General features: G+C 47.6%; 8 protein-coding genes across 8 annotated transcripts; 4 read left to right on the plus strand and 4 right to left on the minus strand.

Moving 5' to 3' along the window:
* Positions 1-114: 114 nt before the first annotated feature.
* Positions 115-966, plus strand: pre4 (proteasome core particle subunit beta 7; the record flags this gene model as incomplete). The annotated part of the gene is made up of 2 exons (XM_022537877.1): positions 115-298; positions 362-966. 2 exons carry the CDS (start codon positions 115-117, stop codon positions 964-966), a joined length of 789 nt encoding a protein of 262 aa, XP_022384574.1.
* A 172-nt stretch (positions 967-1138) lies between these two features.
* On the minus strand, positions 1139-2027 carry ABOM_010750 (fumarylacetoacetate hydrolase family protein; the record flags this gene model as incomplete). The annotated part of the gene is made up of 2 exons (XM_022537878.1): positions 1139-1271; positions 1360-2027. The coding sequence occupies 2 exons, from the start codon at positions 2025-2027 to the stop codon at positions 1139-1141; spliced, it is 801 nt and encodes a 266-aa protein (XP_022384580.1).
* A 1724-nt stretch (positions 2028-3751) lies between these two features.
* ABOM_010751 (Hsp20/alpha crystallin family protein) lies at positions 3752-4342 on the plus strand (the record flags this gene model as incomplete). Its single annotated transcript, XM_022537879.1, has 1 exon — positions 3752-4342. One exon carries the CDS (start codon positions 3752-3754, stop codon positions 4340-4342), a length of 591 nt encoding a protein of 196 aa, XP_022384581.1.
* Positions 4343-5819: 1477 nt separating this feature from the next.
* ABOM_010752 (uncharacterized protein) lies at positions 5820-8108 on the minus strand (the record flags this gene model as incomplete). Its single annotated transcript, XM_022537880.1, has 1 exon — positions 5820-8108. The coding sequence occupies one exon, from the start codon at positions 8106-8108 to the stop codon at positions 5820-5822; it is 2289 nt and encodes a 762-aa protein (XP_022384578.1).
* Positions 8109-10224: 2116 nt separating this feature from the next.
* On the plus strand, positions 10225-11278 carry ABOM_010753 (ATG3/ATG10 family protein; the record flags this gene model as incomplete). Its single annotated transcript, XM_022537881.1, has 4 exons — positions 10225-10458; positions 10609-10734; positions 10798-11016; positions 11072-11278. The coding sequence occupies 4 exons, from the start codon at positions 10225-10227 to the stop codon at positions 11276-11278; spliced, it is 786 nt and encodes a 261-aa protein (XP_022384579.1).
* Positions 11279-11359: 81 nt separating this feature from the next.
* ABOM_010754 (U2 snRNP complex subunit MSL1) lies at positions 11360-12059 on the minus strand (the record flags this gene model as incomplete). The annotated part of the gene is made up of 3 exons (XM_022537882.1): positions 11360-11650; positions 11712-11925; positions 11983-12059. 3 exons carry the CDS (start codon positions 12057-12059, stop codon positions 11360-11362), a joined length of 582 nt encoding a protein of 193 aa, XP_022384584.1.
* A 326-nt stretch (positions 12060-12385) lies between these two features.
* Positions 12386-15435, plus strand: ABOM_010755 (putative actin-related protein 2/3 complex subunit 1A; the record flags this gene model as incomplete). The annotated part of the gene is made up of 5 exons (XM_022537883.1): positions 12386-12608; positions 12664-13250; positions 13304-13544; positions 14233-14372; positions 14461-15435. 5 exons carry the CDS (start codon positions 12386-12388, stop codon positions 15433-15435), a joined length of 2166 nt encoding a protein of 721 aa, XP_022384585.1.
* Positions 15436-15984: 549 nt separating this feature from the next.
* On the minus strand, positions 15985-22438 carry ABOM_010756 (WW domain protein; the record flags this gene model as incomplete). Its single annotated transcript, XM_022537884.1, has 8 exons — positions 15985-16527; positions 16591-17197; positions 17251-19712; positions 20429-20833; positions 20894-21412; positions 21480-21662; positions 21724-22328; positions 22399-22438. 8 exons carry the CDS (start codon positions 22436-22438, stop codon positions 15985-15987), a joined length of 5364 nt encoding a protein of 1787 aa, XP_022384582.1.
* Positions 22439-23131: the final 693 nt, after the last annotated feature.

Genomic DNA, 23131 nt, shown 5'->3' on the forward strand with positions numbered 1-23131 from the left:
TGAGTCACCTTTTTAATATCGCCAGCTGTTACATTTGTTCTAGAGATCATCATATTCCACCTTTCACCATGAATCACTATCCTGAAGTCTGGGGTCGGGTAAGTGCTCTATTACATGAGTGCTCTTACGTCTCTAACTGTCTACCTCAAGCCTAGGGATGATGTCTACGGACCTTACAACTCCTCATACCTTCAGACCACTGGCCCGAAAACCCACACCCAGTCTCCTGCGGTGACTGGGACGTCAGTAATAGCGGTCAAGTTCAACGGTGGTGTGGCGATCGCTGCTGATAACTTGGGTATGGTCGCAGGCCTTTGATGTCATGTGGGAAGCTCGTAGTGAAAATATTGACATTTTCCAGCATCGTACGGATCTCTCGCTCGGTTCACCGATGTTAAGCGCCTGCGTGCGTTCGGTGACTCTGCCGTGGTCGGCTTCAGCGGCGATGTATCAGACATGCAATACATCGATCGGCTTCTGGAATCTATTGATATCCGAGAAAATTATTCGACACACGGTAATATGCTGAACGCCAAAAACCTCCATACATACCTTTCTAAGGTCCTTTATAAACGTCGCTCTGAATTCAACCCGCTCTGGAATCACATTCTCGTCGTGGGATTTGATGAAGACGAGAAACCTTTCCTCAGCTCAGCCGACCTTCTCGGTACTACATATTCAGCTCCACATCTCGCAACCGGGTTTGGTGCGCATCTTGCTATCCCCATCCTGCGTCGACTGTTCCCTGAAGAGAAGCCCCTCGAGGAGATCAGTAAGGGTGAGGCAGAAGCGGCTTTGAGGGAATGCCTTAAGGTTCTGTGGTATCGAGATGCACGGAGTCTGGACAAGTATTCAATTGCAGTGGTCACAGCGGAGGGAATTGAGATCAAGGAAAACCAGGCTATCGAGGCCCAGAGCTGGGCGTTCGCTGAGTCTATCAGGGGGTATGGAGCTCAGGTCAACTAGGTATAGCTTTGGTCATTGGCAAGAGTTAACTAGCAAGGTCTTACAATTCCATGACTAAATAAAATTTCTATTGGCAGAGACAATCCATAGCGACTATGTTTCCACAGCAGACAATGCAAATCTGTACAGTCTAGTAGTACCTGCTAAAGATTCATCTAATAAACAGTCTCTTTCATAGCTTAGATGGTAGCTTTTCAAAGGCGACTCGGTTAACGCACGAACCCACATCTTCCAGAGAAACCTCAACCTGATCGCCATTTGTAAGCCAAGCTGCAGGTTTCCGGCCCATCCCAACACCCTGCGGCCTATAGAGGGACATGTAAGTGATTAGTCCTTTTTCGGGGAGCAGAAAAGAAAGACGAAGTAATGCTATAGAAGGGAGATACAACTTACGTTCCGGTGAAAATTAGGTCACCAGGCAGCAGAGTGGTGCCTTGGGAGAGAAATGACACCGTCTTGGCGACCCCGAATATCATATCTTTAGTTGATGATGACTGGACCGTTCGACCGTTGACCTTAGTTGAGATATTTAAGGCGTTGGGATTACGGATCAGCTTTGAAGAGACGATGCCTGGTCCAAAAGGTGCCCAACCATCGAAGCCTTTGCCCAACCCCCATTGTCCTCCGCCACGCTTGAGTTGCCAATCACGATGGGAAATATCGTTTCCTACAGCATACCCGAGTACATAATCCAAAGCGTGCTCCTCGGGAATGTTCTTGGCTTCCTTGCCAATGACAAGAACTAACTCACATTCATAGTCCAGTCCCTCCCCATCTTGCGCCATAGAACATATGGGGATATCATCATGCGGACCAGTAATGGCTGTTATGGGCTTGTAGAAGAGGACTGGATACTTAGGGATGGGGAGGTTGGATTCTCTCGCATGCTGCTCATAGTTCAGTCCCAAACAACGCACCGTTGGAACGTCCTTCCTCGATAATGGTGCGAGGAGCGTTTTAACCTCAGCCACTTGGTCTGTGACTTGATGCTGGCCAAAAATATCCCCTTGAATCACATGTGCCCTGGTCACTCTCCCAATGTCGCTGATACCAGTGGGCATAATAGCGTCACCATAGTAAATGTGACCATCTGTAGCTAGAAAGCGGATGAGACGCTACATGGCGGAGGGGGGAAACAGTCAGCCTACTTGGTGGGAAAGAGGACGATACAGAGAAATAAGATTAGGCAACAAGGCTGGATAACCAGAGTTAATGGCTATTTCTTCGTGCCAGTAATATGAGACATATGGTATATGGGCGACAACCCCAGATATTAATCTGGGTATGGATAGGAGTATGGGCGTAATGTAATAATACTTACAGAGAAGGTAGTCATTTTCATATCGGTGTTCGATCCCATGGAGAAGAGCGGAAAAGGACAGGAGAACAGATCCTACTATTTGAATAGCCCCGACATAGGTCTTTCATGTTCTGATTCTACTTAAAGGTTACATACATATCTATAGGCTATGGGCTATCTGTCTCTCGGCCGGGAAAAGGAGATACCCGCTCGCTCCTCCGCCAGACCGGCGGGGACCGGAGGCTGGCGCTAGAGCCTAGCACACTACCATACGTTCCGTGTAGCTGGTGACCTTTCCTTATCCATCTCCAAAACATCCGCCCAATGATGCGCTGAGCAAATCACACAGTACACATTGCCTTTTGTGACATCGTGCAAAAACGTCATGGCTCGATTATCAGGTCTTCAGCGAGAGGTCTTGTCTCTCTATCGGAAATGTTTGAGAGAGATTCGAAAGAAGCCCTTAGTGAGCAACAGACCTCTCTGGATTATCATTTAATAAACATACATCTAGACTAATATGGTGTCCTACCCCCGCCCAGGAGACAAGAAGCAATTTTAAGACTTATGCTAGGTATGTCCCTGCTTCGGTGGTAATGGTGTTCTGACTCCGCTAAACGTTATGTGGAGGAGTTGCTCATGACATGACACAGGACGGAATTTCAAAAATATATCTCCGTTAATAAAAAGGATTTCAATGCTATTGAGTATTTACTGCGCAAAGGGCATAGGCAGCTTGAAATGTATTCCTCCCCTGGAATTCGCAATATCCAGTAACTTGGATGATCAAGCACTATCCGCAGTCAAAAATTGGTCCAAAGCGGCGGAGCGGAAAGAGGGAGAAAAAGAAGAATTGAAAAAAAAAAAAAAAAAAACCAAAAGGGAAGGGAGGGGAGACGGAAAGAAAGCAAGCATAAGTACGGAGTAAACTAAGTAGAATAGTATGTGAATAGTTAAACTTGAAAGATGAACAAAAACAAAGAGGTTAGGTACGTATGTATGCACAATTGCAGTATTTTGATTTAGCGTCGCCTACCTCTTAACCATTATAACTCATCTGGAAGGACATTTCGGGCTGTTCCCTGAGATATGGGTGTTATGTGATCGATCTTTTCGTGGTTACAGAAGGTTCGGCCAACTTCTTATCTTATCCATCGCTACTTACAGATATTGTATGTATGTATCGTATCGTATCGCACAGCGAAGGCTCCAGAGCCATCTAGTGACCTCTAGAGAATATACTAGTCTCCCCTAGAGCATTCAGTTTGCTTATACGTACAACCAAATGAGATATGGTAGTTCCTTCTAGAATAAAATATTTTGAATATAAAAATGGATAGGCAACTTGTATAATTTACCCATTGCCTCTCAAATATCACGAAATACATCAATATTTACAATCATTGACTTGACACTACTAAAAGTCTCAGCATCACTTCTGATATACTACCAAGCCCTCAACTACTACGCGAGTCACTTCAAAATATGGCCTTTCTTCCCAATATCTCCGGCGACTTTGCTCCTTTATTCCATTTACTCGATGACTATGATGTCCACCGAGCATGCCGCCCAAAGCGGAGGACTACGCCTGTTCGCTCCTTCACACCCCGGTTTGATGTCTATGAAATAAACAACAATTACCATCTTAATGGAGAACTGCCTGGCGTAAATCAAGCCAGCCTTGATATCGAGTTCACTGACCCTCATACGCTGGTCATAAAGGGATGCGTGGAGCGCAATTACAGCGACAGCACATCCAATACCAACGAGCAGGCCGAATTTCTCATTGACGCTTCTTCGGCCAAGTCACTCCAGCCAACAGTTGAAGATGAAGATGAAGAAGCAAGCGACGCAGCATCTGCCAAATCTTCAAAGCAGGTGACCGTCCAAGAGCAGACCAAATCGCACTACAAATATTGGATCGCCGAGCGCCCAGTTGGCAAGTTTCACCGAGCCTTTACTTTCCCGATAAGAGTAGATCAAAATACAGTCAAGGCTACTCTGAAAGATGGGATTCTCTCGGTTATTGTCCCAAAGGAAGCTGCCCCGACCTTAAAGAAAATCCGTGTCGAGTGAATTGCCAACTGTTGGGCTTTTATAGTACGGATGATGGGGCTTGTGCGATTTCAACACCGGAATCTATAATATAACTCCATTATAAATTTGGAAAGGTCTATACGAGACTTTGAAGACGGTTGACTAAGTATGTTTAGTTGACATGCTACGGCTGGTTTGAGTCCTAAGGAGTTTTACGGGTCATCTTGTTTTGTATTTGGAATTGCACGTCTCCTCGTTGTTGTATGACCTGTATTATAGACAATTTATGACGGTTTAATGAAGATTTGACCTACTTTTAACCTAAAGTAAAGGTTCATCTTGTACGGAGTAATTATGACCCAAGCCAGTAAAATAATCCGAGAAAAACCAATAGTTCGACGGTATGCCATTAGTGTAAACCCCCTTGCTTCTTGCAAAGGATTTGGGCCGATATGTATCTATCTAGTTTGGGGGTACGGAGGCGTGCACCAAAAGTCCTGGCCCCAACGCTAGTAATCTTGGCCTCAGGCAACGTCATAGCCTTACTTTACACAAATAAGTGGATACATATCACGTGATACGCATCCAATAACGAGCACCTTTCTATTTTTAAGCGTCACACAATTGGTCACCAATCACGTGGTAATCATGTGATTATTTCCATAATTCTCGGTACAGTAACAATGTTTCATTGCCTTAGGCCAAAGTTACTAGCGTTGGGCCCAGGACTTTTGGTGCACGCCTCCGGGTATAACTTCAAAGATTGGACATTAGCATGGCATTGCAGGATAAGTTGTGAGGAGCTGCAGGAAGCAAAAATGTGATACATGGTATGATATAGTATATGCCCGCCCGTGCACTACCTAAAAGTAACCATCCGTTAACCACTATTCGTCTTATTGTAGCTATTCTCTTATTTGTCTATCCTTTCTGAAATATAGACGGAGTGGCTAAGAGCAAGGTTTCGCCTCAGGTGGTGGCGCTGTTGTTGATCGCAGTAGGCCTGTGATGATGAGACACTACCGGGCAGAAGTCCTAGATAGATCCATTTATGCACAAACGGCATGTTTGCCTCTATCCTACCAGGCGATTGGGTCCCTTAGGTTGGGCATGTTGCCCCAAATTGTTTACTTCGAAGCTCACACTTACGGTCTCTCTTGCACCGTGAATTGTATCTACAGAGAGAAAGAAAGTGAAAGAGTAAAGAAGGGAAAGAAAAAGCCAAGCAGAAAAGCTTTTGGTAAATATGGGCCGCATAGTTCATGTTTATTTTCCTCCATAATAAGAGAAAGGGGCAACAAAGAGAAGGGTAAAAGAAGAAAAAAGAAAAGAGTTGTTTGACTGCCCATTGAAATCAGTAGTAGAAAAGATGGAACTTGAGTGGAACAATAGTGCTTTAGCAACAAAAAGTCGTCGACGCGGGTATATCCAAAATGCAAGCCAGGAACCTCTCACAGTGAAACCTTTGATAATATATTAACGCCACACAAACACACCCATGTTAAAAAGAAAGGGATTAGCGATAGATAAAAGGTGATATTACCGCGTACGTATTTTGTTGGTTTTGCTGTTTTGCTGACATGCGCCGCTCAATATCGAGAGTTCGGCTTCTTGCTCTACCTCTCAGGGATTCCGAATACACGCATCCTACGTCCACAGCCCTTTCGGGACGCTGTGACGTGGGTGCCACAAGTGTCTCAATCTCTGATTCTAGATGCCGAATATCTGCATTGGCCACTATAGCTTGTGGGTTTTGCTTATACGCCACATTCAAAGTTTTCTTGACAATGCTTTTCTCCGATTTTGACCGACATGAGTTGAACATGTAAGACTGGTCGGCGTTAATACCAGCGTCAATTTTCCTTTGATTTGAATTCTCCAGCCCTGTCTCACGGTCATAGCTGAATCTTGAATTATAGCTTGCGAAACTTTCACAGGGCTGTACGGCTGATATGGTATCATCAGCCGCTTGAATTGCGGCTGTATCTGGTATGTGTTTCGAAGGAAGCGAGACTCCACTAGAGGGAGCTTCCAAGTGGCGTAGCTGTGTGCAGTACCGAGAAAGGGATATTGTGTGACCAGGGTGTTGCGAAGTAAAGGATAAGCTTCTCGGGCGTCCACCGACTGATATCTGTGGTGCCTCATGGCACATTGTTGCCCTGTCGGTTGACCAACCACGGGGGACCCCACTAGGACTCATTCTAGGACCTTGAAGATTTAGATGGCGGTTTATAGGAAGCTGCTGGCTCAACTCCAGGTGATTCTCTATATTGCACAACTCAATACTTTTGCTGCCCCCGAGTGTAAACCTGCGATAGCCTGGAGGCCGTTGTGTTGATTCCTGGGAATCAACAGAAGCCCTAGTGCGGCTGTCTTGTAGAGAGCGGACTGATGCAGCGGAGCTGTAGCCACTATCTACTTTTCTGTGCGAATGCGACATCCTTCTCGGGCAGGGAACTTCTTGAGAAGTCTCCCTCTTGAATTCCAAGGGGGTTTCATCATCAGATACATATATAGCTTCGTCTTCCGCTTCCTTAGCATATAAATTATGGGATGTCGCGATAATCGGGGATTTCTCAAAAGAAAATGGACTTGCCGGGAAATCTTCGTATCTCGTAACGTCGGGGAATGGTGGGATCTGTACGGTAGACGTAGGCGGCTTACTTCTGAAGAGATTCGGCACATACCCGTTATTCGATGATATCCCGTTAGGGCCATCGTCACTGGTGTACTCCGACACTGGGGCGGCCACAGGGCCCCAAATTACTTCAGGTCCACTTTGATGGTCACCCATATCCAGAGAACTTGATGTAACCATCCCAGATGGATCATTTTGAGTCAAATATTCTCTGCTCCAACGTAGCTCTGTTGTATGTACGGCACTGGTCTCCTCAGCCGGGCTGCTTGGCCTGAGTCGGCTTCGGTCGCTAGGGCAGGGGGAAGCTGAACCGTTCACTACCCGCAAAGACCCCAGCTTAAGAGCTCCTAAATGGGTGTATCCGAAGTCACCAGGCGTTGGCGGGCGAACCTCAGCAAGCGGATTGGTATGTTGCAAGACAGGATCCTCGCAATCTATTGGTGGCCATTGGAATAGCTGGGGCGACTCGCCGGTACAGCTGGGCGAGAACCCTAGCTCTTGTCCAATTGGCGATGGACATCGTTGAGCCACACCTCTTACTGATCGTCTCGTGGCGATTCCGGGGCGCGTAAGTAAGGAGCGCCGGCGGATCAAGGAAAAGCCCGGGCTGTCTATCATAAAATGGGTGTTCGAAGAAGCGGCTTCTTCAAGGCTGCTTTGGTGTATGGCGCTTCTTGTACCCTGTGCAGCTGAATGGACTGAATAGGACCTCCTTGGCGGCCCTGGCTGGTCCGACGGAGATCGAGGGGCACTGTGTAGGGTGTCCGGCTCCCTAGATGGCTGGAAAGAAGCTCGCCTGCACAAAGGTCCTGGTACACCTGAGTGGGAAGTGTCTAGGCGGACATGATTTGGCTCTCCGGGTACGGGCTGCCGCTTTCCAGGTCTGTTGATGCCCGTCCATGGTGTCTCAGACTGCAGTGATACCGAGAGGATTGACTGCGACCTTCGGTCATTGGATTTAGGGTCAGGCGAACTGATGGAAACGGAAGCAACAGTCGAAGAGTCTTGCCAGGGAGCACGGTTGGGTGCCACAGGAGAATCGACGCCGGAAGTTTGATGGGGTGAGCGGCAACTTGCTGAACGGGAGGTGAAAGTCGATGGTGGCTTTGACAACCGGTTTGGTCGGCGCTGTTTGTTTCCACTTTGTATGGAGAGGAAACTTCCCATGACTTGCGGGCAGTAACAATGCCCAGTAGAGGCTAAGACTCCTGATATTGCCAAATCAAATCATATATGCATATACCTTAGAAAATATACAAGCACGACATGTGCAGCCACACGGATGTTAGTAGTTCGAAAAGAGCATCCAGGCCTTTTTTTTGCCTGAGTTTTTCGAATTAAAGGGTCAATCTCCTTTCAATGTTGTAGATGCTGACGTCGACGGCTCGCTATTGTCTGCACATGCCACTGCTTACAGATCTCGGCTGATGACGGCCTGTTCCAGACGAACAGGCTTCGAAGAGTTTTAGACAGTCAACCAAGGGTGCAAAGGTTTCCAGATTCTCCCTTGGAAGGTTTGGTGGCCTGGGGTTGACCTGCCGCGGAGATGAGAAGGTCCAAGGCCGTGGAAGTTGCCGTAGGAATGTGGAAAGATAGTTGAATGAAAGACTCGTGATTATATGTTAAGACCAAGGAAGGTGGGCAAAAATATATTTGGCCAGGATAAAGACGCGATGATGTCGAGGGACGAAGAGGCTATACAAGGTCGGTTGACGCAATGAAACAACAGCACCAAGAAAAACAGTACACAGCTTATCCTTGAAACGAGATGAAGAAATGTACCTGAAGGGGGAAAAAGGGAAAAGAAAAAAAAAATAACGAGAAGCCAACAAAGAAGCGGAATACGAGCAGAGTCAAACTGGAGACAAGTAAGGGAAAAATAAGATACATAACGCAGTGGAGAGAGACAAGATTGCCATGGTTGAACATGCAAGAAACACCTAACAATGACGAATGCGTTACCCACTGGCGCTACAGCTCCCGTGGGGAGCGGAATTGACGGATCATCGCGGTCGGAGGGCGACGAAGATTGAGATGCGAGCCAGGTTGACAAGGCCATTGTACTGTACCTACAAACGCAAACCTGGTGGGTATACCCCGTAAGTGGTAGTAGTAGTACGGAGTAGTAGTACTGTAATGAGGGAGAACGCGACACTATGAACGAACACGGACAGGTCGACTGTTACAGAAGCCGAGATGCAGCCAGAAACACCTAAGAGGCAAAAGCAGAAAATAATCCATCGAATGATGAACCGCTTGAGGTCTTAGAGCTTGGAAGTCCAGCTTAGTTAATTTAGTTAACCACCTAACTAGTTCTATCCTTCTAGTAGCTAAATAGTAGGGATTAGTATCTCAGCTACAGAGCACATAGTACAGAGTACTAGTAGTTGGGAGAAAGAATCCGGATAGCTACTAACCCACCTACGGAGTACAGTACTACTACTAGTAGTATTCGGGCCAGGCCAGGGGAGAGCTTTGACAGCATGATTGGGTGGCTATGATGGAATCTTGGCCGCAAACAGGAAGACCCGAAAAGAAAAAAAAAGTTCAGCCACGATGATGGTCATTGCATAGAAAAAGTAAGAAATAATGATCGTCGGAAAATTTATAATTATCTGGTGATTATAAAATATACCATATTCAATAGTTATTAGAGTACTATGAATTACCATGGGCTTCATTCTTTCTTTTGAGATTTGTTATATGTGAACAAATAAATGGCTAGAAGAAAAAAAGAAAAAGAAATAAAAAAGGAAGGGGAAGAGGAAAAGGAAAGGGAGGAGAGCGAGGATAGAGCCGATCAGTACTGAGTACATTGATTAGGTACAGTACATACATAGTACTTACTACCTTAGTACTCAGTTTTAGATGGCTTACGTACTGTACAGTCATTATAGATACCTGTCTGATACAACCCGGAGGAAACTTGAATTTGGTACTGTACATATATAGTACTACTTGTTCCACGAACTCAGCCACAAACCCCCACTCCCCATTATCGGGATCTATGATCTGTTCATTAGACTGGCGATCTTTACCGCTCTCTACACAGTAAAAACTTTTTTTTGTTGCCGTTTCGCTTGGCCAAATCTGGATTCCGTGTTCGGGTTCGCCGAATACTCCACAGTAGTGCTGTGAACTCTTAGTTGGATTGATGGGCACGTACTGCTGCTGCAAACAATAAGCCTCGTAAAAGATCATTCTTACGCCAAGAACGGCGTTGGGTTGAGACAACGCACACTGGATCGGTGTGCATCTAGAGGAGTCAGCAGAGATCACATCAATGCAAAAAGCGCCTGCCGCAGATGTTCCCTGTCGGTCAGTGGAGGTAGAATCACACCGCGTCTTTACCAGTCGCATGGCATCGTCTTCACTTTCGAGCCAGAGGGTTTTATCGGCCTTTCCTCTTCTCACACCAGAGGAATTCGAATGCGCCTGTCGCGCCTTCCTGGATCGCATTCATGTGTTGGGCAACTTAGACGGGGTGGGATGGTCCTCGATCCGATTTGTACAACAGGTAGCGGCTGCCTTTTCTTTGGGCTTATTCCAAAATCCGTCCAATGACAATTGATCTGGTCATCGATGGCTGTGTTTCAGAATTGAATGCGGGGTCTTTTCTTTCTTGGGTTTGCTTCCACACCTACTCTTTTCTAATTGTTTCTTTTAGGCAACCGGTGCAGTTCTGAAGATATCGCGGAGCATTCACAATACCAGTACCCCCTACTACGATAACACACTGTCCGCATCTGTAGATATTGAAGAACCGGAAGTGGAAATTTGTGAAGATGATCCTGTCTGTGGAGAATCCTTTGTGCCATTGTACATTCTTGGGGTTATCTGACCAGTATCTCAACAGGAGGCCCTCATTCGCGCATCCCACTCTAGCAACTGTTTACACATAGAACATGACGTTATTCTCTCCCCCACATACCAAGTCCCTGTTTTGTATTTCACGTTACGGCGGGACAGTCATCCCAGGCCGTTGGGGATAGACGAAGTCTACCAATATCTGGTACCAGACCAGTACAGAAAGGAACTTCAAGATGTTGGTGTCATGGGTGGCATTAGTTTTGGAGTATATGCAAATGACTCTTGGGGCCATTCCGTGCATTGTCGCTTATGATTCGTAGTACCATCCACAATCCGGAATTCCGGCGTTCTTCGTTCACCCATGCAATACCGCAGACGCTATGAAGCAAATCGCAGGCCAGCAGCGGGTTACGCCCGAGGCGTATCTCATTATATGGCTCGGTATGGTTGGCAATCGCGTCAGTCTTCACCTGCCACATGAACTCTTTGCAAAAGAGGGCGTGCAAAACCTCCATGGTTTAGGTTAAATTGTTGTGAAGCAGGCACAGCCTGGCGAGGGTGTTCTGTTCCTCCCCACTCTTTCCCGGCCAGTTTGTGGTCGGGAAAGCTTAATCCTCGTCCGACGAATCTTCCATGGGCACATCGCTTTCCTCATCCATTGGGGCTTCTCCTTCATCACTTTCCTCCTCACGGGGTCGTTTGACTCCCTGAGATGCCGCCTCCCCATTCATTTCAGTGGGTCTTGAGGGTAATGCGGTTGAACCAGGAGGTCCGCTGAAGATGGACTTTTGAAGATCCGTTGAGGCACCTCCAGCTGGTGCAGAAACAGTTGTCGACACATTGTAGGCCCCACGGAGCCTAGCAATCACATCCGATGTACCTTTAGCATAGACAAGTTTCTAGATCCCAAATGAATGAGCATGGCATGTCCTTAATGGCACAATATGGAGTGAAACATACCATTTGCTTCCCAAAGAATTCAAACCCCTGGAGAGCGCGCATTGCTTGAGTACTCGCTTGGACGTCTTTGAATACAATATGGGCTTGACCACGCATCTTTTTTGTTTTCATAGCCACAACATCTAGAACTGTACCATAGGTGGAAAAAAGCATATAGAGCGAGAGACGTAGGTCATATTTGGGAAGCTTATCCGGAAGATTGGTACAATAGAGGCTGAAGGATTGTCAGAAGCTCTGGTGTCGAGTATGGGAAGAGGGGATTTTCACTGACGTTTGGTTTGGAAGACCAGCGGCTGAACCGGGTTTGCCCGAAGGATTATTGCGCGTAGGAGCACCTTTAGATGCCATTGCTTGTCACTTATAAGCGCTGTAGTTGCTTGATATGAGGCGACCTAGTGGGCAAGGCCAGGTAGAGGAGAATGTTCTTAGAAGCTAATATGAGAAATAAGGGCGGTGATACTGGATTCAGCGGATTTGTTGCTGGGACCGAGTGTCTAGCGTGCTACTATTGGACCAGCTTGAGAGAAGATCATGTGATATGTATTATATAATCACGCGTCATTGATGGTTACGTCCCCTCAGGCGCGATCACTTAACTGCGTCAACAATTTCAGAAGCAATCGTTATTCATAATTGACCGACAGTAGAGAGCTCCTCCTGTCGTCTGGGCTACAATGGCTACCCCGGAAGTTCACCACCTCTTTCATAACCCCATTGCTGATCACTCTTTTTCCCCTGATAAGTCAACACTTGCAGTTGCTCGGGACAGCAATGTGGAGCTCTACCAGAAAGCGGGTAACAAGTTCTCGTTAACTGATGAACTCAAAGGCCATGAAAAGATTGTGACAGGCGTTGATATTGCTCCTAACAGTGGCCGGGTTGTTACCTGTTCCCAGGGTACTTGCTTCCATTCCCGTTCCAAATCCATAGTCTGACCCATCACTAAATATAGATCGCAATGCATATGTTTGGGAGCGAACCTCTACTGGCTGGAAACCGACTTTGGTCCTGCTTCGGATCAACAAAGCTGCAACCTTTGTGAGGTGGTCTCCATCTGAACAAAAGTTTGCTGTTGGCTCAGGGGCCCGTGTGATCGCCGTTTGCTACTTTGAGGAAGAAAACGACTGGTGGATTTCGAAACACCTGAAGAAGCCTATACGGAGTACCATCACCACACTTGCTTGGCATCCGAACTCTGTTCTTCTGGCTGCAGGCTCGACCGATTCTCACGCGAGAGTTCTCTCTAGTTACATTAAAGGTGTTGATACCCGCCCCGAGCCGAGCGCCTGGGGAGAACGTCTCCCATTCAACACTATATGTGGGGAGTTTCTGAATGACTCGGCGGGATGGATTCAAGGAGTGTCCTTCTCTCCAAGTGGAAACGTGCTTGCTTTCACTGGACATGACAGTAGTGTCACTGTTGTGTACCCTAGTGCACCCGACCAACCTCCTCAGGCTATGTTGAACATCACCACTCGCTTCTTACCGTTCAATAGTTTGATCTGGAACGGAGAGAACGAGATCATCGCTGCTGGCCACGTGAGTTCACTCGACATGTCCTAGTAAACGCTCTGTTTTACTTACTCGAATAGGATTGCGAGCCGTACCGCTTCCATGGGGACGAGAATGGATGGCAGCTTACAGGAACTATCGAAAACAAGTCTGGTTCCGGTGTCGGTGCTGTTCGCGAGGAGTCTGCTCTTAATATGTTCCGTCAAATGGATCTCAAGGGACAGACCCAGGCCGATACCCAACTCAAGACTGTCCATCAGAATACTATCAATACAGTTCGCATATATGAAGAGGCGAACGGAGTTGTCAGCAAATTTAGTAGTAAGTTTTGGGGCCGTCTGCATACGCTGATACATAAGCCAATTAGTCTTGAAACTAATTTTTCCAACAGCAAGTGGTGTTGATGGCCGTGTGGTAGTTTGGACCATATAGGTTAAACCAAATGAGTCTGGTGCTCACTTATCACTCAACATATGGCCAATTTCACAAGATGGGGTAGTCTCGACTATATAGGTAAACTAAACAATACAAAGAAGAGAAAGGCCTTCCCATCCACCTAGTGGGTAGACTGGGTGTAGATTAAATGTGTTTTCAAAATTACAGAGATGTTGCACATAACTTCAGTAGAATGTAACAGATGACACAGATGCGCTTACTGGCCAATACCTGTGCAATACAATAGAACCTTTCATACAGGTTCCCGCTAGTCTCTGATAGGCATAGACTTCCCCAGATTCTCGACGTCATTTTGATTATAGGTCACGAGCCGCATATCTCCAGACAGAATTGGTGCCCTTACTACGGTCTCCTGACAAACAATGATAACAACCATGAGGTCTGAAGACAGAGCGGCCCTTTATGACGATGATGAAATTTGATGAAATTTTTACAGTGACCCTTACTGTCCTATCTATCCTACTATACGGAACGTGCTCAACTGCTAGACTGATTTCCCCTAGAACAAGCAGAGCCTCTACATATGGCCAAAGCGACAGAACAGACAACACAGTCTCGCACGAAACCTTTGCCTCTTTGGAAGAATTATCGCGCATTGTTGACGTCTCGTACTGTGTCGGCAGTACAGGAGTACAGAAACCGTTCCGGTGTTTGAGTCGGTGTGATGAATTTCCAGGCTTTGAGTTAATCACCGTGAGTTTTTTGTTTTTTTTTTGTTTTTTTTTTAAGGCCTCGACTCTTCTCTGACATCGCGGCACAACAAATCATTAAAGCTGTCTAGACGTGGAGCACCGGTACCTTCCTCTCGGATTCGTGTGGCTACATCGCATTGTCCCATTTCCCACATGCAAAGCGCATAATTGTTGCTTTCCGTGGCACCTATTCAATAACAGACGCTATAATCGACCTTTCAGCCTACCCACAAGCGTACGTACCATATAACCCTAATGGCCGGGAGGATAAGGAATTGTTACGATGTCGTAATTGCACAGTCCACGCGGGATTCCTGGCCGCGTGGCTGAACACTCGCCCGATCATCCTCAAGCATGTTTCAGCAGCAAGGAAACAGTATCGTGACTACAAAGTAGTGCTTGTCGGTCACTCGCTTGGTGGGGCAGTTGCTGCGCTGGCTGGGCTTGAGATGCAAATGCGAGACTGGGAGCCGCAGGTGACAACGTTTGGAGAGCCTAAAATCGGAAACAAGGAATTTGTTAATTTTCTTAATGAGGCGTTCAAGCTCGGGACGGCTTCACCTGAGGGTGATGCTCAACAATGGCAATTCCGGAGGGTAACTCACGTGGATGACCCTGTGCCTCTCCTGCCACTAGAAGAATGGGGATATGAGATGCACGCAGGAGAAATATTCATCTCAAAAGCTGTTCTCCCGCCCTCCGAATCCGACGTTATATTTTGTGATGGGAATAAAGATGCGCACTGTATCACCGGGGAGCAAAGTAACCTGAGAGCCATACTTCACGAGATCAAGTTGGGTGCAGCGAAGCACGAGTGGCGCCATAGAGTGACGGACCTGACAGACCAGGTGGTTTTGTCTGATAGCGACAGATCTCCATCAGCGATGGGCTCCCAAAGCGACGCTGAAAGGCAACAGATACCGCTTCGTCTGCCGTGGAATCTTATTCCTTCCAGATACCGACTCTGGGAGCTATTCTTTGCTCACCGAGACTACTTCTGGCGGGTAGGTCTCTGCGTTCCTGGCGGTGATCCAACAGGCAAAGAAACAAATCATTATTCCTAGGTGTTCTAAACCTGGGATAAATTATTGGTTAATATGCAATCAAGGGGTGATAGAGACTAAGCGCCTTTCTAGCCTTTGTTTGTCTTATTTCTTATTGCTGGTCCACCGACCGAGAGATAGAGTTGATGACCCTAAGCTTTGGACAGAGACACAAGGGTGTTGTATATAGCATGTAGAGAATATGATTCCTACAGTTAGCTTGCACTGCATGCCTTGAATTACTATCATAGGATTAATTCTAGTGTGTTCCTGATCAAGACAGCTAGCTGATTGATAATTAAGCAAATGCTGACGGCAAAGACTGGGTATTCACAGAACGAGCTATCACAAACACAAAATTCGAACTTAAACAGTACTATGAATACGTGAAATATAGGTATGATAGCTTCAATGATAAATCTAGGATATGTCATAGAATCATGTCCAGTAAGCAGTAAGCAATAAGAGAAGCAGGCCCGAAGGGGGCATACAACAAACTGTGACTTATAATGGCAAGGTAGACGGGGAAGCAGAGATAATACAATACCCTTGTTTTCACTGAAATACACTTCACTTCACATGTCCTAAGCTTGGGATAATGACCGGCCCATATTTGACAACCGCCCCATAGGATCCATCGCCCTGGACCATAAAATCCACGGCAAGATTCAGCCTGTCTCCATGGCCCGCAGGTGCTTGGCCATACATCGCATTGACCGTTTCAGGATCATATGCTACGATAGCAGCGTAATTCCGGCGACCCATCAGCTTACGGTGTTCACGAGCTTGTCCTGTGACGTCGGTCTGGAATATTTCCATCATGTCCTCCTTTGTATCAGTAGGCTGCGAAGGAGAGGAACGATGTCCATTAGCCGGAACATAGAGCGGCTTGTTGCTGCTGTGAAGGAGCTTGATGACATATGAAGGTGGAGGATTGTTCACAACAGCGGACGATATGATTTGATACATGGTCCTGTAGTCAGAAGGATGGGCTGGATCGTGAACCAATCCTGCACCGCACACGTTGACAGATCCGGAAAGAAAAGTCATACGGAGAAACTTCTGATGTGCAATACCCTGGAGAGTGCGAATGAAGTACGTTCGCTCAAGATCCTACATATACATAGAACTATTAGGGCCGAAAAAGGAGCGGGGATCAGAGAACATCAAACGCACCTTGGATTCATGAGTCCACTGATCTCGGAGCTCGTCCATCAGGTCGAATTCTCCGAACGGGCTTAATATGCCTCCCATAAGGCCAGACTTGCCTACAGCACGCTTAACAGAATCGAATCCAGAACCTACCATTTCCTTTGCGCCAACCACACCCGCCACAGAGCTCGTAACTTTGCCAAGGACATTGTATGCACCCGTAACCGCTCTTTTACCCGAAGCAACAGTGTTTGCAATATGTTCCGCAGTCTCCAAGCGTGGGTAAATGACTGGCACGGAGATCATCCACAAACAGTGCTGTACAGATGGCGGTAGCATTGCGACTTTGGGGAAAATACCTTGATATGTAGGTCCAGCGACAACTTGGTGTGGGTTGCGCTCCGACCGACAATCAAGGCCAACGACAACCACGGCCGGCCCAAGGAACTTAACAAAATGCCAGCCGGTGCCAGTAATGGTGAATAAGTCCATGTCAGTGCTGGCATTGCGAAGCAATTCAAGTGTCGTATGGTGCTGGAAAAGCAGATACATCTCAGTCCCAACGCGTCCAATGTTTTTGAACATATTCGAGAACTGCATATGTTCAGGGTACGACCCGTAACCGTCAAATCTACCGAACGTCAGCCGAGCATACAGTATTATCCAGGATAGACGGTTACTCACATGTCATGGTCATCAATTTGACAAACATAAGGAATCTGGGCGAAGGATTCTCGCAGGTGAGGCTGATCGAAGTGGCTAGTGTAGTAATGGAAGTATGCACGAGAGACGTCTTCCTCATGTGCAGCAGTCCAAGGCATGCTTTTTCGAGCCTCTTTGCCGCGAATTGCAAGCCACTGTTTGAGCGAAGGGATCTCCTTCCACATTCTATCCGCATAGATCTGTCCACCCAGACACAGCTGAGTGTGGAACCCCCCGATTTCATTGTGCTTTTGCATGATGTCCTTCCACATAAAACTCACACCCCCAAGACGAGACCGCTCATTAGCATTCACGTTGAGGGAAAAGTCATTCCCCGAAGTTGTGATAAACCGCCAATTCGTTTCATGTCGGCCAGCGACCAAGAACTCGTAGCGCGTGCAGCCCAGATGTGACGTGATTGCGTAGGTCCATTTTGCGGGGCCAGATTCTTCCATTTGCAAGTCAACGTCGTACTTGTAGAACGTCCACCTTTGATGAACGGCGATAGCGGATGCCTTCAATTGACGCGGGTTCGGTGACAAATCAACGCTCTGATGGATATGAATCGTCGGAGGCTGCGCAGCGTCGGTAACAAGTAGAATGGAACCTAGCCAAATACTGTGCTCCAGATTCATATTGACATAGCGAAGGTATGGCCCAAAGTAAACACCATTCGTTGGTGCAATTTTGTATAAATCCACCCCACTATTTGGTGGAGGACCAGTAAACCCTGCAACAACTGGTGACTGTAGACTCTCATAACCTGGAGTCAGAGGAATCCCAGGGGACGCCAATGGTTTACCAAAGGCCGACAAACCCGGGGAAGCGAGAGGATGGCTGCTATATATGCTTCCCACCGGTGACAAAGGAGTTTCGTTGAGGTTCAATGGTGTGGGCCCCTTCGGGAATTCCCACTGAGTCGACTGAGTTGGGAGGTGAATGTAGTAGTACTGGCCTGAGTTGGGGTCCATATGAGCAATCCATCCTTCGGGGAGTGGAGGAGGAGAGGCTGGTGGGATTCCCGAAGAGGTAGGTAACACTGTAGCTTGAGTCTCTTGAACTGTCTGTTGCTGCCCATCCAGGACGCCGGTTTGCGTGCCATTTTGTAGGGATTGTTCTAATGGTTGTTCTTGCCTTGGGTCATTTGCAAACGCCGGATGATCCTGAGCCGAAACTTCGAGTACCGCAGAATTTGTGGCTGCATTGATGGGCGCCATTGTGGCGGGATGCACCGCTGATGAAGTCTGATAACCTGGCGTTGTCTGAGCGCGCTGCTTTTCATTTGGGTAACCTTGGGACGCGGTCGGACCAGATACGCTGGAGTATGCAGGAGGAGGTGAAGAGCTTATGCGCATCCTTTCTAGGTCCTGTTCCAGAGCATTTGACGGGATCCTTGGATGATGCAGAACTTGCACTGCCTGCCCTGAGTTTGCTACAGATTGGGATGAGAAAGGATTTCCAGGGAGGTTCTCCGTAGATACAACTTCAGCGCCTTGATATACTGTGGGAGGCCCATGAGGTTGGCTCCCTGGCTGCTCCGTTGGTGTCCATGGCCTCTGGACGGGCGGCTGACTCGTTGGTTGTTGACCCACATACTGCTCGGCTCTTCTTTGTGCCGCAGAGCTTTGGGCTTGCAAGCCTGCTAGAGCTGAAGTGCCTGCAATTCCCGAAGCCGCATAGCGTGCCTCGATGTCCGATGCTCTCTGTTGGCCCGGCTCAACAATTGGGGTTTCTGGAGGTGGGGGGGAACCCCGCTGGGCGCGAGTTGTCGACGTCGATGCTGTTGAGCTAATGCGATTAATTGCACTGCTAGGAGTCTGTAGGCTTTGTGCTGTCGGCGGCCTCGCGGAAGGTTCTGACGAGGTTGCGGCCTGAGGAGGTGGGTAGTACTGCTGACGGTAGTTCGGGTGAGCAGTCCCATCAAGCTGGGTCCCGTTGGAAAGTGCCGATGGAGCAGGAGTTCGCTGATATCTCGTTACAAACAGCCCCTCTTTGTCCGGCGTATCACCGGCGGGAGACTCAGGCAGGGGCTTTGGGACATTGCCTCGTCGTTCTGCCAAAGTCGCAGGCTTAGGCTCGCGACCATCCCGCGGCCGTAAAGCCGCCGGATAGTCCGACCTGGATGGACCAGTGTTAGCAACAGGCATGAAAGACATGTTATCTGCACTCGTGGGTGAGCCGCCTGTGCGTCCACCATCAACCGTCGGACTTGAATGACTCGTACTTGAGCTGCGCATTTTCTGGGGATTTGGCCGGTCGTCAGGGTACGGAAGGGGAGCGCCTTGTGGCGCAGGTGATGGTGTGTCTCTCTTGCTAATCCGCAGTGGTCCAACAACGGGGGACTCGACCGGCGATCGCCCTGGAGTATGGATAAACAGTTCCTCGTCGGAGTAATTGCCTTGAAGGCCCCTGCTGGGATTCATCATGACCCGGGCAAGAATAACCTATATTAAGTCAATTATGTTGCCAATCATGGGTCAATGTGATTGAGGTAACGAGAGCGGGGGGCGTTTAGGAAAAGAAAAGACGCCCCATAGAGATGCGGGGGGCAGCAACACCTACCGGTTTGGAGAACCCTAAGTGATAGTCGTTGTCACTTTCACCCAGGCCCTCAGCCGACGAGGACAGGAAAGGGGCGACAAGCGTGAATAAATAAAATGAAGTATACTCTCGTGGAAAATAGGCAGCTTCGTTCCAAATGCTTCGGCGATCACCTCCCAGAGTCCCAGGTCATGGTTTAGCCGCCGAGGGGTTTCTGGTGTAGACGCTTAGCGATCATCATTGGCTCAGTCAGACTGGAGCGCCACTTGTGGAGGGGCTTTTGAGAACAAATAGCATTGCATAATTCCTTGTTGCCAGAACAGATGTATGTTCTTGCAGACCTTTCTAATTATACTGTCATAGACCCATTAGGTAGTATGTTTTATATAGGATCGGCCCGCAGCCGATTTTAAATCTGGAAATCCATGGTTCACCGCATGCTTGCCTCAGGTTGAAACTGCGGCCATTCCAGAATGCCGGCGTTCCCATAGACATCAAAGATTAGAAGGATGAATACATGTATAAGCATGATAAATATATTAAGAGTCAAAAATATTGGAATAATAATAATAATAAAAATAAAAACCGTTCCCAGTCACCCTTCTCATCCGTAACTGACTAACCGAAAGCCACGTTCAGCCAAGAGTTCAACCCAGTCAATCCACGGGAATGGTCTGCCACTATTACTAGACCGCTGCATCTGGTACTCATACACGAGTTGGAGCATGTAGCACGTCGTAGACGCATTATATCCTATCTCATTTTTCTCTAGATTTGAGAGCAGCTCCCATGCCTTGACTTTGAGATCGATCGTTTCCGCCGCAATTCCCGCCAGGAACAAGGGGAAGACGATGAAGTGCGGAGGAGTGCCTTGGATATCCACGATCGTCGCCTCTGTATGTTGTAAGATCATTGTCGTATGGTGATACACTTTCTGCTCGGGTCTTTCGCCCATGACAATGCATTGCTCAGGAAACGTGCTAGTGTAGTAAAAGAGAAGTGAAGTATGGAAGAGTACATTAATCTGATGAACTGGCCTTAGCGTTGAAAACTGAGAGATAGCATAACGAAAAATTTGACCAACCTGCTCCCAAATACTTTGTAGTTGTTTTGGTAGCCTCGTTTGATTCTCGGCCCAGCAGCGAATATCCGAAGAGTCCCAAAGTCTCCTGAAGTCTTCGTGTAGATCGAAACACCGTTGTTGTAGAGTGATTAGGGGGTATGAATAAGATACGCCCAGCTTTTTCATGTCTGTAATAGCTAGCCCTAACTGGACAGCTAGCCCGAACATGTCTTTGTACAGCTGCAACAGTAATGTTAGATTGTCAGGCCCACGCGAATCGATGGCATCGGATCCACTAGAGCCGATAGAGGAAAGAAGAGACTCGGGCCAGGGGAGCAGGCCGCTTTCTAAAACCGTTTTGACATAATCTCCTGTGCCTGCGCCGCTGAGAAGGGCATAAAAATCAATGGTACAGATCCACCAGATGACGAACGGAAATCGCTCCACTCCAAAGGCCGATTGCCTCATGAACGTAATCTCGAGCATTTGGGATATATGGTAAGGCCAGAGGCTCGGCCCATCTGGCTTGGCAGCCATGGCCTTTAAAAATTAGATGTCAGCCTTTTTGTACCTGAGATCTCAAATACAGGGGTTACAAGAGAACTACCTCGTGTATGAGCAGTAGAAATTGCGTAAGAAAAAGCCCGTCAGATAGAAGATTGTCGTTGTGATGGAGGATGTTCTGTGGAAGTGGGAAATCTCGCTGGTGGGGATTCATGACGTTCATGTCTACACTGTTCCCTTGACGGTCTAGACCGAGCTTAGATATTGCCATCATTGCCTGAAAAAGCTTTATGTAGAGTGGTTAGTCATTATTCATAGAATAGGATAACTGGATAAACGCGGCATACAGGTGGGCAGATAGCAGCTTCTTGTTCCAAAACTTCGACACCCAGTCTATGGCCGTCTGAACCATCTGACCAGATTCCCTGGGGGACCAGTTTGGGCCATACCACATTGCGAAGATGAGATAGTAGTATCGCCTCATAATCTATCAGCTTGGTTTGCTCCTGCGTAATAAAATTATCTAGGGTGCTCGAATCAGCTGAATATACCGAGACCGTGGGTGAATATGAGGAGTCTTGAGGGCAAGACTCTAGCGTTTGAGTGGAACCTCTGCGGTATGGACATAAGTATCTCCTAGCGTCGGGAAATGTCTTGAGTATGACGATATTTGGATCGTTCACTTCTGGATTATCATTCCGCTGGCTACTTCGCCCACTATCTACTGAGGAACTTGGTGTTGAGCCCCTGTATTGCTCCCCAGATCTTTCATCGACATGTCCAGGACTATAGGAAAAGCTCTCCGGCATGATTATAACAGTATAAGTGCCGGGAATAGATGACTGAGCTTTCCTTTCCCGTTCCTCGTCAGAGGTGAGTGTCGCGAAGGAAGGCAGCAGGTCTGGTAATCCGTAGTCCGCAGAAGGAGGCCTGACATTTTTACACACATGAGCTGTTGGTAGTACCTGAGTTAGCGTATTGTACGTAACATTAGGCAAGAAGAAAATGGAAGACGGCCTCACGGTCCCAAACAAGATTGCCAACTGTCTCCACATCTGACATCCGTTCAATTACCCGACGGGTGTCGTCTCTAAAGGATAAGCGTGGCCGGTAGTCACAATTATGACCCAACCTGATACATTGCTTGATCAAATCAGCCTGTGCCTGTCGCCCAAGGAAAGGGTTTTTTTAGTACATTACATCGGGGATGTTTCTCGTCACATTTGACTGTACGTCCATTGAGTTACTACAAGCATTCATAGAATTCTTCTGTTAGAGTAGTATTCAAGGATCATCTCACCTTTACGGCTCTGTTACATCCACATAAGACAAGTTAGCATACTAGGCCAGCGCCCATTGTATATATGAAAAGGATTATGGCGATGGGGGGTATCGGCGCACTCTACACGTCCTAGAAGTGAAATGAGCCGAACTTTCCTACAAAACCATTAGAATCTTAGTGCAACGAACGTACCAGCAACCTGTCCGAGATCTCGGTGGAAACCGTCCATGAGAGCGCAAAATCGAAGTCTTTACAGGTACAACAGGATTGACACCGGGGCTCGAAGTTGTACCTTTGGGAGCAATGATGGGTAGCCACAGAGTGCGTTTCCTCGATATCTTGCCCCGTTTGTTCGACCGGACTAAACTTATGACGGTCATCATGACAATCCGACTTTTCATCGTTGAGAGTCAGCTCCCAACTCGTACAGAAATAGGGGAGCCATCTGAGACTTATGCGTCAAACTCTGTGAC

This window comes from Aspergillus bombycis (assembly GCF_001792695.1).
Source record: "Aspergillus bombycis strain NRRL26010 chromosome Unknown contig00128, whole genome shotgun sequence".
Lineage (NCBI taxonomy): Eukaryota > Fungi > Ascomycota > Eurotiomycetes > Eurotiales > Aspergillaceae > Aspergillus > Aspergillus bombycis.